This window comes from Papio anubis, chromosome 16 (assembly GCF_008728515.1).
Source record: "Papio anubis isolate 15944 chromosome 16, Panubis1.0, whole genome shotgun sequence".
NCBI classification, from domain to species: domain Eukaryota; kingdom Metazoa; phylum Chordata; class Mammalia; order Primates; family Cercopithecidae; genus Papio; species Papio anubis.
In genome coordinates, this window is record NC_044991.1 from 513,986 (window position 1) to 532,092 (window position 18,107).

General features: G+C 56.2%; 1 protein-coding gene across 1 annotated transcript; it reads right to left on the reverse strand.

The window, feature by feature from the left end:
• Window positions 1-34: 34 nt before the first annotated feature.
• On the reverse strand, window positions 35-17,209 carry SELENOO (selenoprotein O). The gene is made up of 9 exons (XM_003905737.4): window positions 16,607-17,209; window positions 11,640-11,843; window positions 9,106-9,286; window positions 7,547-7,677; window positions 6,990-7,270; window positions 1,704-1,854; window positions 770-955; window positions 524-680; window positions 35-446 (listed from the first exon to the last, which is right to left on the reverse strand). The coding sequence occupies exons 1-9, from the start codon at window positions 17,158-17,160 to the stop codon at window positions 282-284; spliced, it is 2,010 nt and encodes a 669-aa protein (XP_003905786.2). The 5' UTR covers window positions 17,161-17,209; the 3' UTR covers window positions 35-281.
• Between the last annotated feature and the right edge of the window lie 898 nt (window positions 17,210-18,107).

Genomic DNA, 18,107 nt, shown 5'->3' on the forward strand with positions numbered 1-18,107 from the left:
GCAGGGTGGGGGAAGAAGAACCACAGATGGGCCTGAGGGAGCTGCTGGTTTATTTAGGAGCCTGGGTCCAGCCCCCAGGGACCAGGCTGCACTGCTGAGCTGGCCTCAGACAGAGACGGGTCAGGTCCTGACTGGATGTCTCTGCCATCATGGAAAGACAGGTGTGCATGGGCCCAGGCTGGATCCCCCAGTGCAGAGGGCAGCCCAGCACCGTCTTGGCCACTCAGCAGCACACGGGGGCCTCGGGAGGCTCCAGGGGTGTGGAGCGCGTGCCGAGGCCATTATGAAGATCATGTCACACACAGTTCGGCTGCCCAGAGCGGGGGCTTACTGCTGTAGGAGCGCTGCCTGCCATCCGCCCCGTCGGCCTCCGTGGCCTCGGGATCTGTGGCAGCCCCCGCCTCACAGTGGTAAGGGTTCTCCAGTAGCTTCAGCACCCGCCGCACCTGGAGGATCGTGAGGGTGAGAGGGGTCCGGGGCCAGCCCCCCATCCCAGGGACCACAGGGACAGGCCTGTGCTTGCCTCTGAGAAGTCCCCGCGCTCGGCGGCCTCGATGGCGTTCTGCGCGATGTAGTTCCTCAGCACGTACTTGGGGTTGTTGGCGTGCATCACGCGCACACGCTCAGCCTGCCAGGCAGCAGCATCCCCGGCGCCTTCCAGGTCCTTGTCCAGCCGGGCTCTGGAATGACAGTCGGGCTCTGGAATCACAGCCGGGCTGGACTTTCCCAGCAGCGCCCCCCACCAGGTGACCGTGGACGCAGGGCTCACCTGTACGCCTGCAGCCAGTCGGCCCAGTGGCTCTGGTTCCGGCTCTGCAGCTCTGCCATGCTCAGCTGCTCCAGTCGAGACTGCTGTTCCACACGCTCCAGCTCCCTGGCAATGCCTGCCCGGGTGCCCATGAGTGCGAACAGCTGCGGGTTTGACTGTGCCAGCATCAGCATCATGGAGAGCTGCCTGTGGGGAGGCCAGGGTGTCTGGGAGGTAGCCCCTGACCGTGTCCCTGCCCCGCAGGCAGCTGCTCCTCCTGCCCCAGGCTGCTCTCACGGCTCACCTGGAGTCCAAGGGCCCAAGCAGCCCAGTCCCCAAGGTCCCTTGAACTCCACTAGCAGGGATGGACCCAGTGGACACACACCAGTCATGTCCATGCTCTGCTGCCCAGAGTTCAATGCTTGTGGGACGGGCACTGCTATTAGCGCTTCCCTCATTTCCAGGAGGGTCCAGGTGGGCTGGGGCCACCCTTTCTCCAGTGGACGGGGTTTCACGCTCAGCAGGGCCTGCTGGCCGGCGCTCCCACCCAACCCCACTAGTCTTGTTTTTTAAGTTAAAAGCAGCAACACTTTCCGCGTCTCAGCCTGCACATGGGCGGGACTCTTCAGACGGGATGGCCCTTCCGTTTGGAAGATGGTGTGGGAAAGCTTGACCTCTGGGAGCCCATCCTCCCTGGAAACCCAGAGGCTTTCCCTGAAGCCCAACCACAGCCGAGACCACGGTCTCCCCCTACACCTGTGTCAGCCTCGCCGCCCTCTCCTCTGTGACCAACGGGCCCCAGCACCACAGAGACGCCCTGACTGCGCCTGTCCCTGGGAGCGGAGCAGCCACCTGGGCACCAGCCAGCCCTGCCTCCAGCTTCTCCTCCGGCCTGTTTCTGATTGTGCCTCCCTTTCTGGAAACAAATCCAAGGAAGTAGGAACTGAGTACCCACCGGGGATCCATCTGGGGCCGGAAGGCCAGCCTCAGCTCCTCCAGGGAGGCACATTGCTCCATCAGCCTGGCCAGGAACTCCGCCAGGCCTGGCGACTCCAGCTCCACTGGGAAGGAGCTCAGCAAGAAGAAGGTGTTTGTGAAGTCAGCACCTGGAACACAGGCTGCTCAGGGAGCTGGAAGCAGAAGGCCCAGGGTCCCTGTCCTGGTGCCATACAGAGCCCCCCAACCCTCGCCCCCGCCAGCACACGTGCTGCATGGACCCACATGCTCCATCCCCCACCCCCACCCCAGCACGGACCCACACAATCCCCGACCCACACCCTCCACCTGGCACAGGTGCCATACAGACCCACACACTACCCCAGAGGACCCACACCCTCACCCCAGCACAATGCCACACGGACCCACACCCAGCAAGGATGCCACAGAGACCCACATGGACCCAAACGCTGCCCCCAGCACAGGTGCCACATGAGCCCTGCTCAGCACTGGTCCGGGGACTCCTGAGCCCTCCACACCCCACTCCTCCACCGCCCAGGCGGCTGCCACTTGCTCTGGCCCTGCAAGTCACCTGTGAAGTGGGCTAACACCGAGAAGGCACAGAGGCTGCTGCCCGGCCCTCACATCCTTAGTCACGACTGCCTGCTTTAGGAGCTAGCGAGTGTTGAGGAGAGGCTGTCACCAGCCTGCAAAAGGCCCAACTGTGACAGACACTGCGATCCTCCCCAACTCTGGGAAACAGCTGTCTCAAAACCACAGTGACCCTAAGACAACGTCTAAAAATGAGAAGGGAGCCAAAGCAACATACTACAAAAAAGTCAACTACACACAAAGGCAGCAACAGAGAACGTGACGGACCAAAAACATGGCAGAGGTAGTTCCTTATCAGTAATTTGAAAGCAAATGGATCTCTCCAATGAAAGGCAGCTTGGCAAAGTGGGTGAAAAGACAATTTCCATGCTGTCACCACACAATCTGCAAGATGTTCAAAGACACGAACAGGCTGGAAGTGAAAGGATGAAGAAACCCAGGCAAAGAGTAACCTAAAGAGAGCTGAGGTGACTATTATACTCACATTAGGTAAGTTTTCTATTTTTTGAGATGGAGTCTTGCTTTGTTGCCCAGGCTGGAGTGCAGTGGTGCAATCTCGGCTCACTGCAACCTCCGCCTCCCAGGTTCCAGCAATTCTCCTGCCTCAGCCTCCCAAGGAGCTGGGATTACAGGCATGCGCCACCATGCCTGGCTCGCTTGCTTGCTTGCTTATTTATTTATTGGGAGACGGAGTCCGCTCTGTCGCCCAGGCTGTAGTACAGTGACGCAATCTTGGTTCGCTACAACCTCTCACCTCCTGGGTTCCAGCAATTCTCCTGCCTCAGCCTCCCAAGTAGCTGGGATTACAGGCACCTGCCACCAGGCCTGGCTAATTTCTGTTTTTGTTTTTGTATTTTTGAGATGGAGTCTCACTCTTGTCGCCTGGGCTGGAGTGCAGTGGCGTGATCTCAGCTCACTGCAACCTCCGCCTCTCGCGTTCAAGTGATTCTCCTGCCTCAGCCTCCTGAGTAGCTGAGATTATAGGCGCCCACCACCATGCCTGGCTAATCTTTGTATTTTTAGTAGAGATGAGTTTCACTATGTTGGCCAAGCTGGTCTCAAACTCTTGACCTCTGGTGATCCGCCCGCCTTGGCCTCCCAAAGTGTTGGGATTACAGACGTGATCCACCACGCCTGGCCAGAGAAGACTTTAAATAAAAAATTGTCAGAAGGGCCGGGAAAGGTAGCTCACCCCTGTAATCGTAGCTACCTGGTAGGCTGAGGCGGGAGGAGATAACTGGAGCACAGGAGGTGGAAGCTGCAGTGAGCTGTGACTGTGCTACTGCACTCCAGCCTGGGCAACGAAGTGAGACACACCCACCCTCAACCAAAAAAAAAGTTACAAAAAACAGCATTATATACAGCAAGAGTCAGTTCATCAATAAAATGTAAAAATTATGAACATGCACCTACATGCACCCAATAAGAAAGCCCTAAAATGGCCGGGCGCGGTGGCTCAAGCCTGTAATCCCAGCACTTTGGGAGGCCGAGATGGGCGGATCACGAGGTCAGGAGATCGAGACCATTCTGGCTAACACGGTGAAACCCCGTCTCTACTAAGAAATACAAAAAAAAAAAATAGCCGGGCGAGGTGGCAGCGCCTGTAGTCCCAGCTACTCGGGAGGCTGAGGCCGGAGAATGGCGTGAACCCAGGAGGCGGAGCTTGCAGTGAGCTGAGATCCGGCCACTGCACTCCAGCCTGGGCGACAGCGCCAGACTCCGTCTCAAAAAAAAAAAAAAAAAAAAGAAAGCCCTAAAATGTACAAACGTTGGCAGAATGGAAGGGACAGAGAACAAACAGTTCTATCTATAGTAAGAGTTGGAGACTTAAACACACCACTTAATAATGGATAGACCATCTAGGGTCAGGCGCAGTGGCTCATGTGTGTAATCCCAGCACTTTGGGAGGCTGAGGCGGGTGGATCACGAGGTCAGGAGATCAAGACCATCCTGGCTAACACGGAGAAACCCCGTCTCTACTAAAAATACAAAAAATTAGCCGGGCGTGGTGGCGGCACCTGTAGTCCCAGCTACTCGGGAGGCTGAAGCAGAAGAATGGCGTGAACCCGGGAGGTGGAGCTTGCAGTGAGCCAAGATCGCGCCACTGTACTCCAGCCCGGCCTGGGCGACAGAGCGAGACTCAGTCTCCAAAAAAAAAAGCGTCTAGACAGGAGATCAATGAGAAATGGAAGACCTGAACAACAGCCTAAACCTACAAGACCAAACAGGCATATACACAGAACACTCCGCCCAGCAGAACAGAGCATACCGTCTTCTCCAGGGCACACGGGACGTTCTCCAAGATAAGCCACAAAACAAGTTGTAATAAACATAAAAAGGCTGACATCTCTAGCCACAATGGAATGAAGCTAGAAATCACTTAAAAACATAACACACTGGCCGGGCGCGTTGGCTCATCCCTGGAATCCCAGCACTTTGGGAGGCTGAGGCAGGCAGATCACTTGTGGTCAGGTGCTGGAGACCAGCCTGGCCAAGATAGTAAAGCCCCATCTCTACTAACAATACAAAAATTAGCCAGGTGTGGTGTAGCATGCCAGTAGTCCCAGCTACTTGGGAGGCTGAAGGAAGAGAATCACTTGAGCCTGGGAGGCGGAGGTTGCAGTGAGCCAAGATGGTGCCACTGCACTCCAGCTTGGGTGACAGAGTGAGACTCTGTCTAAAAACCAAAAAAACACAAAACACAACATACCAAAATTGATGGACACAGCAAAAGCAGTGACCAGAAGGACATGCACAGCTGTAAATGGCTACACTGAAGAAGATCTCCAGTTACCTCACCTCACGCCTAAGGAACTGGAGAAAGAAGAGCCAAGATTAGAGGGAGATAAAGAGACTGAAAAACAGAGAAGCCACACACTGTGTAACTTACACGAAGGCTTTAGAGCAGTCAGGTTCACAGACTCAGAGCAGAGTGGCTGCTACCAGGGGCTGCAGGGAGGGGAATGGGGAGCTGGGAATCGGCTCGCACAGGGTTTGGGTTGCAGATGTGAACAAGCTGCAGGGCTCAGCTGTACAGCACTGCTCCTGCGTCAGCTATGATGCGCTGTGCACCTCCTGTGCACTCCACAGTTTAAGAGGATAGATCCATGTGGTGTTCCTACCACAATAAAATTGTTTTTAAAAAACTGTTATGAACAATTGTATGCCAAAATTACCTACAAGACACGGACAAACTACATGACACAGAAAATTCCTAGAAACACAAATTACCAAAACTGACTCAAGAAGAAAGGAAAATCTAAACTGATCTAAGACAAGCAAGGAGACTGATCAGTAATCCAAATTTTTCCAACAAAGAAAAGGCCAGGACCAGATGGCTTCACTGGTGAATTCTACCAAATACTCTTAAGAACAAATGGCAAAAAATCCTTTGCAAACTTTGAAGAAAAAAATGGAAGATGGGGGAATACCTTCTAACTCGCTCTGAGGCCAGCACCACCTTGACATCAAAGCCATACACTAAAGAAAAAACAAAGCAAAACTATAAGCCAGTATCCCTTACGCATACAGATGCAAAAATCCTCAAAATACTCACAAAATTCAGCATATTAAAATAACTATACAGCATAGGCTGGGCGCGGTGGCTCACGCCTGTAATCCCAGTATTTTGGGAGGCTGAGGCAGGCAGATCACCTGAGGTCAGGAGTTCGAGACCAGCCTGACCAACATGGCGAAACCCCATCTTTACTAAAAATACAAAATTAGCCGGGCATGGTGGCAGGTGCCTGTAATCCCAGCTACTTGAGAGACTGAGGCAGGAGAATCACTTGAACCCGGGAGGTAGAGGTTGCAGTGAGCCAAGATCATGCCATTGCACTCCAGCCTGGGCAACGAAGTGAAACTCTGTCTCAAAAAATATTAAAAAATAATAATTATATAGCATATTAAAAGGACCAAGTAAAATTTATCCCCAGAATGCAAGGAGATATGAATGAAATAATAAAATCACATGACCATCTTCATTGCAGGAAAAAGCGTTTGATAAAATGCAGTAGCCTTTCATGGTAAAGGCACTCTGAAAGAAAACTTCAGCATGGCAAAAGCTGTATGTTAAAAAGCCCACAGCTAACATCACACTCAATGGGTGAAACACTGAACACTTTTTCCCGAAGGTTAGGAACACGAAAAAGATGCCCATCTCAGCTACTTCTATTCAACATCCACGTCCTAGCTAGGACACCCCAGTGAGTCATCCACATAACCCAGCAGTCCTACCAACTGTACACCATGGGACTGAGAGCAGGCATCAGAGCTTTGCACTCACTTTCACGGCAGCACTGCACACAACACACAATATACCGTACACAACAGCCAGAAGAGGAGCGTGTACGCCAGTAGGTCATGGATAAGCAAACTGTGGCCTGTCCACGCAACGGGATGCTTCTCAGACTTCAAACGGAATAAAATCCTGATACGAACCTGGATGAACATTGAGGACCTTCTGCTAAGTGAAATAAGCAGTCACCAAGGAACAAACACCATATGATTCCACTCGCAGGAGGCCCCTAGATTCACCAAATCCATAAAGACAGAGAGTAGAATGGGGGTGCCAGGGGCTGGGGCGGGCCCAGGGAGTGACTGTGCACTTGGAAACTGGAAGCTGGAAGGTAAACCATCTCTAACCACAATAGCACAGGAAGCGCCTCGCTGTGGGCACGGCTGGGTCACTCACCGGTCAGGTGCATGGTCTCCAGGAGCTTGGACACCAGCGCCCTGTCTTCCTCCAGCTCCAGCTGCACAAGGCCCAGCTTCCTGCGCATCTTCTGCATGTAGTGCCTTTGGAACTCGGCATCAAACTCCTCGGCCAGGATGGCCTCGCCCAGCTCCAGGGGCAGCTCTGGCTGCAGGGCCTCGGCCAGCTTCTGCAGGTTCCACCTGCACACCTCGGGCTGCTTGCTGTATGCGTAGCGGCCGGTGTTGTCGGAGGCATTGCACACGTGGTCAGGGTCGTACCTGCCACACAGGGCAAGAGAGCCACGCCCTGCCTGAGGGGAAGTTCCCAGGAGATGGTGCAGGCACCCTGGAGGGGAGGTCCAGAGGAAGTTCCCACGTGGCCATGGCTCTCTGGCCCTGTCCCACAGGGGTCCTGTCTCAACAGCCTCCGCCCAAGGCCTCCGGGATTGCCCTGGACTCTCTACTTCCTACATCAGCCCCCAGCCCCCGTCGGCATCATGGGCCAGTGCCTCGGGGCAGCAGGCTTCATGCAGCTTGCACCCCCCAGCCACTTACCTGTCCAGGAAGCCGAAGGGCCCGTAGTCGATGGTGAGCCCCAGGATGCTCATGTTGTCGGTGTTGAGCACGCCGTGGCAGAAGCCCACGCACTGCCACTCAGCCACCATCCACGCTGTGCGCCGCGTCACCTGGGGGCGGGACAGCGTGCTTGCTCCCTCCTCCGGGTCCTGCCCAGACCCCCCAACTCGTGTCCATCCTTCCCCTCCCGGAAACCAGCTGTGCTTCGCTGAGTGGCTCTCACTCTGGTACTTCTGGGCAATGTGTCCCGATGTCCTGTCACTGCCTCCACCACAGCGTGGCAATGCAGTGTGTGTGTCAAGGGTTCTCAAGCCCACTCACAGCATCCACTCTTTTATATGCTCACAAAACTTGGCTTTTACCCAAACTAGAAAAATCAGGGAACCCCAGACGCAGGCCCAGTAGAGACCCCAAAGAAGCAGGGAAGGGTCAGCTCACTGAGGGGCCGCACCTGCCCCAGGGCCAGGCCACTGTCCATCCTAGTGCCACCACCACCCTGCCGGCCTAGCCCCTCCAACCAGACAGCAGTCCCCACTCAGCCCAGCACTGGCAACTGTGAGAATAGGGGCCAACAAACGGGGGCCAGGAGCCCCCAAGATGCACTGAAGGCCCCACTGACCCTGCTCAACACAGGCCTGACACTGCCTCGCTCCTGCCAGGCCACCAACGCTCCTGGGAGGCAGGCAGTGCTGTCCTCCCTGCGTCCTGGCAGAAGACTGAGGCTCAGAGGGGCAGAGTGACCTGCCCTGACCACCCACGCTGTCTATGCCGGAGTACCAGGCTGCCCCCAGCGGCTCCTCCCGGCCTTTTGCAGCCCCGTCATCCTCGACACAGAGCGTGGCTGGGGTGGACTGAAGGGACGCAGCTGGGGCAGGACACAGCCCCAGGAGCACCTGCCTCGGGCCCACTTCTGCTGACGGCAGCTCAACAGCCTCCAGCCACATGGCAAAGCGGGTCCCCACACGGCCCTGGCTGCAGCTGCTCCAGGGATGGCCTGAGACTTCTCAAAGACGATGCTGTGCCTCGTCCCCCGAACCCCCACTTGGTCTGACCCCACTGATGCTGCAGGCCCCCAGCCCAGCCAGGTGAGGTGCCGGGTTCCCCCACCGTGCACTGAATGCCCTGTGACAAGGACGATGCCATCAGACCGTGGGGCAGGGACCCAGACCCAAGGCGGGCCCTCAGCATCTCCCCAGTCAGGACCCGACTGGCTGCCCTGGGCATCAAGACGTGTCGACCCACGTGGGAGGTGCCCAGCACCCATGGTGCTTCCACCCCGCGCCCCCGCCCCGAGCTGGCCCTGCAGGGATACCAGCAGGAGAGCACGCCCAGGGCCCCCAACGCCACTGAGCCCAGGGGAGTTTCAGGTTTGTCCCAGGGCACACGTGATGGGGTTTGCGGACAGGAGGGGGAGCTCAGAGAAGGGCGGGGAGGCTGGGTAAAAGCCTTTGTCCCCCGGCCACAATGAGGGTGTCTTCAGCACAGGCGAGGACACCCAGCACCGACCCACAGGGAGGGGCGGCCTGCAGCCCACTGACCTCCCGGAAGAAGGCAGCATTTCTCTGCACGCGGTCACTGGCGTGAGCAGCCTGGATCTCAGGGTAAAAGGAGCTGATGACATAGTCAAGCAGCTGCACGCGAATGTCGTTCCTCCCCACGCTGGGGCCTGCACGCCCTGTGTGCTCATCTGCGGACTTAAAAATCTCAAAGGATCCAAACCTGGAGGGAAGACCCGAGTTGTCAATAGGTCAAACCTGACCCCGACCCCTTGTGAAAATAAGAAAAAGAAAAACACGTTGTTGTGGCTATTTTTTTCTTTTTTTTCAGACAGAGCCTTGCTCTTGTTGCCCAGGCTGGAGTGCAATGGCGCGATCTCGGCTCACTGCAACCTCCAACTCCTGGGTTCAAGTGATTTTCCTGCCTCAGCCTGCTGAGTAGCTGGGATTATAGGCGCACGCCACCACACCTGGCTAATTTTTGTATTTTTAGTAGAGACGGGGTTTCACCATGTTGGTCAGGCTGGTCTCAAACTCCTGACCTCATGATCCACCCGCCTCGGCCTCCCAAAGTGCTGGGATTACAGGCGTGAGCCACCGCACCCGGCCTGTTGTGGTTATTAAATCTTGCAGCCCTACAGCAGAAAGAGAACCTTGATTAAAACAAAAGCAAACAACCAAAGAGAATGCACCCTGGCTCTACCTGACACAAACACAGACATATTCCACTTTTGGTCAACATCCAGCCACTGACCAGGCCCTGTCTACAGAGTCTGGGGCACGTGCGGGGGAGGCCCATGGGGTAAGAAATCACCAACACCCCCTGCACCCCCACCCCAACCCCACGAGGAGGGTTTTCTGCAGGTCTCACACCTGGAGGGGCATGGCCTGCCGCCGCATCCTCGGGAAGGGGGTGTGAAGCAGAGTCAGCTGCTGCGGACACACATCTGTGAGCACTCAGCAACAGCCGTCCTCCAGGGTGACTGTCCCCCAGCGGACATCAGGCAAAGTCTGGACACATTTTCATTGTCACAACTGGGGTTACCACTGGCCCAGAGCAGGGATGCTGCGTACCACACAGGATGGACTTCACGATGATGCCAGCATTGCCACTGGGCGGGGCCTCAGAGGAAGTTGCTGCCCCAGATCCTTCCGTCCCCACCACCGCAGGACAGGAAAGGCCAGAGGCCCACAGGCAGCCACAGGGGTGGGCGACTGGTGTCCCGGGCAGGATGGGGCCGCGAGACCAACAGACAACTCTACGCTCAGGTGTTCAGGAGGAAGTGTTAGTCACCAGGTGGCAAGGTGACATCAAAAACTGATGGTTGGCCGGGCGCGGTGGCTCAAGCCTGTAATCCCAGCACTTTGGGAGGCCGAGACGGGCGGATCACAAGGTCAGGAGATCGAGACCATCCTGGCTGACACGGTGAAACCCCGTCTCTACTAAAAAATACAAAAAACTAGCCGGGCGAGGTGGCAGGCGCCTGTAGTCCCAGCTACTCGGGAGGCTGAGGCAGGAGAATGGCGTGAACCCGGGAGGCAGAGATTGCAGTGAGCTGAGATCCGGCCACTGCACTCCAGCCTGGGTGGCAGAGCAAGACTCTGTCTCAAAAAAAAAAACAAAACAAAACAAAAAAAAAAACTGATGGCTGGGGGCCGGGTGCAGTGGTTCAGGCCTATAATTCCAGCACTTTGGGAGGCCAAGGTGGGTGAGTCACCAGAGGTCAGGAGTTCGAGACCAGCCTGGCCAACATGGAGAAACCCTGTCTCTACTAAAAATACAAAAATTAGCTGGGCGTGGTGGCGGCGTCTGTAATCCCAGCTACTCGGGAGGCTGAGGCAGGAGAATCACTTGAACCCGGGAGGTGGAGCTTGCAGTGAGCCAAGATCACGCCATTGCACTCCAGCCTGGGCGACAGAGCAAGACTCCATCTCAAAAAAAAAAAAAAAAAAAAAAAAGAAAAGAAAACTGGTAACTGATGGCTCACGTCAGAGAGGAGCCAGCCCAGGACTCCAGACCAACGAGCAACTGACCATCAGATCAGAAAGCACGAGCAGGACACCGGGCACAGCACACTTGTGGCTCCTGCTGCTTCAATGGCTATTTCCTCAGTCAAGTCTAAGTACTTCCTTGTCATAAACTCCAGCAAACAGTTCTGGACACTGTCCCCAGCCTCAGGCTCTGGGAGCCCCTCCTCCCCAGAAGCACCAGGCAGGGACCCTTCTCTGGTACCCGTGGCCCTGGACCCCCCGCTGGTGCTTTGAGACATGCCAGCTCCCGCAGGCCCATCTCTGGCCGCAACGAGGGCCTGGACGGGCACGTGGGAGGGCTTAGCACAAGTGTCCCAACCGAGCACCAAATGCCTTTGCACTCACATCCCTCCCAGTGGGTGTCATGCAGCTACTTTGCAAACAGGCAGCTTCTGAGGCTGCCAGGGACAGGCTAGACTTTCAGAAGAGGCCAAGGCGGTCATCTGAGTTTGTGTTTCTGCCAGAATCCTAGCAGCACAGGCCCAGATCTCCTAGGACTCTCTAAGCAAGCGTGTGTAGACAGCCCTAAAGGACCCCGGCATTACCTTATGAAAGTGGAAGCTATACGCAACACAACCGTGCATTGTTCATATTTGGGATTACCATCATAGAACACGTCGCGCACCACCGTGGACTCGGACGTGACACAGGCACCGGCCCGTGTGGTGGGGACCCCCAGGTGGAACATGGCTTCGCTGCACAGGAACTCCCGGATGCTTGACCGCAGGACCTTGCGACCGTCGGCCTGTCTGAAACCAAACACAGAGTTCACTATGTGGGCCGGGCAGGAGTCACCCAACACCAAGATTCCAGGCAGCACACGGAAAGGAGGGAACGCATGTAACGTGAGCAGCTCACACGTCCCTGAAAACCGCCCATCCCAGGTGACGTCAGGTGCCTCGTGAGCCTCCAACATCGCCCAGTTCCAGCAATCACACACCCCAGCAGGTTGTCGGCACAGCCTCTGGTAAAAATGGGCCTGAACACACGCAGGAGTCTGTCTTCCTGCCCAGGACGAGGATTCTGCAGCAGAAGCCAAGACTGTGTGACTGTGCAGCAGGGGAAAAGGGCCTGGGGCAGCCCTGCCCCATGGGACACAATAGCCTTTGTCTGCACCAGGACGGGTGCCCAGGTATAGGCCAGCCAAGGAATGAGCTCCTCTGTGCCTGCCAGAGCCCTCATACCCACAGTGGGAGGAGGCAGGGCAGAGAAGCCAGCTGCCCGCCCCGAAAAACCCGCCCCTTGAGGCTCCAACAGCACCGGCCTCAGGGCACTCAGCCACTTCTGACCCCCAGGTCTCGCATTCCCTTCCCCACACGTCTTCAAGGCCCTGGTCTCCACCTCACGTCCTGCAGAACTGCTGAGGCCAGGGACTTGGACACACATGGGGAAGGCGATGTGAGATCTGAGGGCCAGATGACTGCCCTCTTTTTCTTCAGTTATTTTCACTGTGGTAAAATACACACAAAATAAATTTACCTTTTTTTTTTTTTTTTGGAGACGGAGTCTCACTCTGTCGCCCAGGCTGGAGTGCAGTGGCCGGATCTCAGCTCACTGCAAGCTCCGCCTCCCGGGTTCACGCCATTCTCCCGCCTCAGCCTCCCAAGTAGCTAGGACCACAGGCGCCCGCCACTTCGCCCGGCTAATTTTTTGTATTTTTTAGTAGAGACGGGGTTTCACCGTGTTAGCCAGCATGGTCTCGATCTCCTGACCTCGTGATCCGCCCATCTCGGCCTCCCAAAGTGCTGGGATTACAGGCTTGAGCCACCGCGCCCGGCCTTTTTTTTTTTTTTTTTGAGACGGAGTCTCGCTGTGTCGCCCAGGCTGGAGTGCAGTGGCGCCATCTCGGCTCACTGCAAGCTCCGCCTCCCGGGTTCACGCCATTCTCCCGCCTCAGCCTCCGAGTAGCTGGGACTACAGGCGCCCGCCACCACGCCCGGCTAGTTTTTTGTATTTTTAGTAGAGACGGGGTTTCACCATGTTAGCCAGGATGGTCTCGATCTCCTGACCTCGTGATCCACCCGCCTCGGCCTCCCAAAGTGCTGGGATTACAGGCTTGAGCCACCGCGCCCGGCCATAAATTTACCATCTTAAACCACTTTTTCTTTTTTGCTTTTTAAAGACAGGGTCTCACTCTTGTCACTTGGCCTGGAGTGCAGTGGCACAAACCTGGCTCACTGCGGCACCACCCTCTCGCCTCAGCCTACCAAATAGATGGGACTACAGACACTGCCGCCAGGCTCGGCTAATTCTCATCTTACTTTTTGTAAAGATGGGGTTTCATTATGTTGCCCACGCTAGTCTTGAACTCCTGGGCTCAAGCGATCCTCTCACCTTGGCCTCTCAAAAGTACGAGGATTACAGGCATGAGCCATTGCACCCGGCCCACCTTAGCCATTTTTAAGTGTACAGATCACTGCTATTAAATACGTTCATAATGTTGCACAACCATCACCCCCATCCATGTCCAGAAATCTGTCTTGTGAAATTGAAACTTTGTCCCTATTAAACACTAGCTCCCGATTCCTCTACTCCCTCCAGCCCCTGGCACCTACCATTCTACTTTGTCTCTATGAATGTGGCTCTCTAGGTACCTCAGGTAAGTGGAATCGCACAGGATTTGTCTTTCTGTGACCAGTTTATTTCACTCTGCAGCATGTCCTCAAGGTTCATCCGTGTTGTAGCACGTCAGCATCTTCTTTCTTAAGGATGAATAATATTCCATTCATCTGCTGATAGACACTTGTTCTGCCTTTTGGCTATGAATATCGGTATACAAATGTCTCCCTGAGAGCCTGCTCTTGAAGCAGGACTGCTGAATCACATGGTGATTCTATTTTTAATTATTTGAGGAACTTCTACACTGTTTTCCACAGCACCGTATCATTTTACATTCCCACAGCAGTGCAGAAGGGTTCCAATTTCTCCACAGCCTCAACACTTTTTAACTTACATTTTTTTTTTGGTGACAGGGTCTCACTCTGTCACCCAGGGACAGTGGTGCGATCTCGGCTCACTGCAACCTCCGCCTCCTGGGTTCAAGTGATTCTCCTGTTTCAGCCTCCCAGTCCTTTTTTGAATTGTTTTTTTTTTTTTCCCGTTGTTGAGTTTTGAGAGTTCTCTGTATATTCTGGATATTACTCACTTACCAGATACATGAATTGCTAATATTTCCTCCCATTCTGTGGGCTGCATTTTTACTGTTAATACTGTATTTTTATGCATAATTTTTAAAGTGTTCATGAAGTCCTGTTTGTCTATTTCTTTAGTTGCCTGTGCCTTTTGTGTCACAGCTGAGAAATCACTGCCAAATCCAATGTCATGAAGCATTTTCCCTATTTTCTCTAAGACTTTTAGCTCTTATGCTTAGGTCTTTGGTCCACTCTTCAGTTAACTTTGTTCATGGTGTAGGTAAGGACCCAGCTTCATTCTTTTGCATGAGGATCCAGTTTTCCCAGCACCATTTGTTGAAAAGTCTTTCTCCATCGAATGGTCTCAGCACACTTGTTGACAATTTGCTGACCATATATGTGAAGGTTTATTTCTAGGCTCTTTATTCCATCCCACTGGTCTATGTCTATCCTTATGCCAATGCCATACTGTTTTGCTGATTGCGGCTTTGTAGTAAGTTTTGAAATCAGGAAGCATGAGTCCTCCAACTTTCTTCAAGATTGTTTTGTCCATTCAGGGTCCCTTGAGATTCCATGTGAATTGTATTACTTTTTGAGACAGGGTCCCACTCTGTCATCCAGGCTGGAGTGCAATGGGACAATCACAGCTCACCGTGGCCTTGAATCCTGGGCTCAAGTGAATTCTTCCACTTCAGCCTCCTGAGTAACTGCAATGAGAAGCACACTCCACCATGCCCAGCTAATAAAAAAAACATTTTTTTGAAGAGACAGGGTCTTGCTGTTTCCCCAGGCTGGTCTCCAACTCCTGGCCTCAAGCAATCCTCCTGCCTTGGCTTCCCAAAGTGCTGGGATTACAGGAGTGAGCCACTGCACCTGACCCCATGTGAATTTTAGAATGGGTTTTTCTATTTTTGCAAAAACTGTCATTGGTATTTTGATAGGGACTGTACTGAATCTCTTCAAAGAGTACTGTTGTCTTTCAAATATAAAGTTATCCAACCCATGAACAAGGGATGTTTCCATTTATGTTTACTTTCTTTCAGTAATGTTTTTCAGTTTTCACCGCTCAAGTCTCTTCCTTCTCACGGCCACTTCAGATGTTAGCCTCAATCTCAGAGAACTGGTGAGGCCAGGGACCCCAGGACACTTGTGGGGATGACAGGCAGGGCCTGAGTAAAGGTCAGAGGACTCCTTAATTTTTAGGAGAAAATATATGCTAGCATACCTCAGGTCTGAAAGCACTGAGTTAATACTCGAGTCTTCAAATATAAAAAGTGTCTTCCAGTGACAGATTACTCTCATAAAAAATTTGTCTTTATAACTCAAAATATCACCAAAACGAAAGTTTAAGATGTTCGCCAAAAAGAAAAACAAAAAAGTAAAAAAAAAAAAAAAAATGCTCACAGGATAAGCAGGCCCCAGGCTGAGCATCTCCACCACGTTCCAAAGGTCAGAAATGCTCCGTGGGCGGCTGGTGCGTCAACACTAAGCAGGTCGCTGGGGGTGGGGAGGGAGGGCCAGGCTGCCCTCAGACACAGAACAGAACGGATGTGGAGACGGGGGAGTGAGGAAGACCCCAGTCTGAGGAGCTTGCTTGGCAGACGGAGCCCCAGGGAAGGGATGCTGAGGGACTGAGGGGCATTTCAGGCACTGGAGGGGGAGGTGATGAGAGCACAGGGAGGGGCCGGATGAGACGCGGCTTTAGCATTTCTCTCAACATAAAATGTACACTTGTGTGTATTGTTTTCCTAGTCATTCCACAAAAGCAGTAAACAATATGGAATAAGTACATTAATTGTTTAGTGAAAAAGAGCAGAACAGACCGAAGTGCTATCTGTACACAAGAGGCAGGTGGCGCGTGCACGGCTCCCCGGTGGGCCTGGCGGCATCTGGACCCAGATCTTGCCTTAGACTACCTGTGTGCCCCCCTCCCCCGAAATCTAAACGATGCCCACCTCACTTCGGGGTTAAAAAGGGCCGCCCGCATGGAAGTCATGGCCAGAGTAGCAGAGCGAGGCTGCTGGACGAAGCGGCCCGCCCCACGGGCGATCGGAGGAAGGCTGGGGACCTGCGGGGTTAGGGTTAGGGTTAGGGTTAGGGTTAGGGTTAGCCTAACCTCTCACCCCGGCTCCCGCCCCTGGACTTGGAGCCCCAGCGAACGTCGGTAAACATGAGTGGCGTCACTGGTGGAGCTGACTCCAAGGTCCTCGGCGGGTTGATGAGCACAGCGAGCAGGCGGATGCCAGCACCGCGCTCCCGCGGGAGGAGAGGAGGCCCCACTTGGCAGTGGCCTCGGGACGCCCCCAATACCGCGCTGGGTGGAGGGCAGGGGCGCCCCGGCGGGGAGGACCCACCCGCGCCCCTCGCCCGCCCCGGCCCACCTGGAGAAGGGCGTGGGCCCAGCGCCCTTCAGCTGCAGCTCCCAGCGCTCGCCGGCCGCCGTGCACACCTCGCCCAAGTACATGGCGGCGCCGTCGCCCAGTTGCCCGGCGAACTGGCCGAACTGGTGGCCGCAGTAGCAGTGCGCGGCGGGCTCAGTGCCCGGCAGGAGCGCGTTGCCGCTGAAGAACAGCGCGGCCTCGGCCTCGGCCTCGCGTGCGGGCGGCGCGCCCAGGCCCAGCAGTGCCAGCGCGGGCTCCGACAGCGCCACAACGCGCGGCTGCCGCAGGGGGGTGGGCCGCACGCGAGTGAAGCAGGCCCCGGGCACCTGGCGCGGCGCGGACTGGGCGCCCTCGGGACCCGGAGGCGGCGCCTCCACGGGCAGCGCGCGCAGGGCGCGGTTGTCGAAGCGCAGCCCCGCCAGCCAGCAAGGCGCGGGCTCCATGGCGGCGCCCGACAAGGTAGAGCCGGGCGCGGGCGACGGGTGGCAGCGGCCGAGGGGCAGAAGTCGGGCAGCTGCGAGCGAACCCCCGAGAGCTGCCCTGTACGCGGCCATCCGCGGCGGCGCTCCCGCCGGAAGCCAGCCTCTCCCGCCCGGAAGCCAGCCCGCCCCTCCCGGAAGCCCCGCCCCGCGCGTCCCGCAACCCAATCGCCAGTGGGGGTGTGTGGGGGCGGGAGGCGCGGTGTCTGGCCGGGCTCTAATTGGCTGCTTTGTCGGTCTGTCCGCATCTCCCTGCCCGAGGGTCTGAGGCGTCCGGGGTGGCCGCCGGCGTCATGGGGCGCGCGCTGCCGCGAGCGGGGTGACCGATGGAAACGCCTCCCAGACCGCCAGCGACGACCCCGCTCGGGCAGCCCCGGATTTCCTCGGCTGCACCGGCGCCGGCAGCAGGGACCGAGGCCCACGTCCGTTCAGGTCGGGCCGGGGCTTAGCGCCGCGCCCCACAGGCGGCCGGGACCCCGCCCGGACCCCGCCGCAGCTCTGGGCCGCCGGAGCCTCGCGCCGCCTCTCGGGGTGTCCCCTGGCCTCCGGCCTCTCGGGCCCCTCGCCTGCCGTCTAGGAACGAAAGGGCCTTGGACCCGTGCCCGGCCCGTGGAACAGCGCCCGGGCTCGGAGAGGCCCCGCGAGGCCTGGGCGGGCACCGGGGTCTTCGGCTGGCTTGAAGGACCCGACCCCCGGGGGAGGGGTTTGGGGTCGGTGTGGCCCAATGAACGCGCGGGTTCAGACGAGCCTGTGGTGCCCCCGCTTTCCATCTCCTCCGGACCCGGCCCCAGAGGACAGTCCGAGAGGCCGGTGGCCGCGGATCCTGGATGCGCCTCCCTCCTGCCTGTGGTTTCCCTTTATTCCCGCAGCGCCGTGAGTCCACCTTTCACTTACCGGAGCCACATCCAGAACCTTCTCCTGGGACCACAGCGTGGGCTTCCCAGACCTGTGTGACCTCAGCTCTGTCCCTTCGGGGCTGCGGGTGAAGCCCTCAGGACACTCCGCGTGGGTTGGGCAGGTGA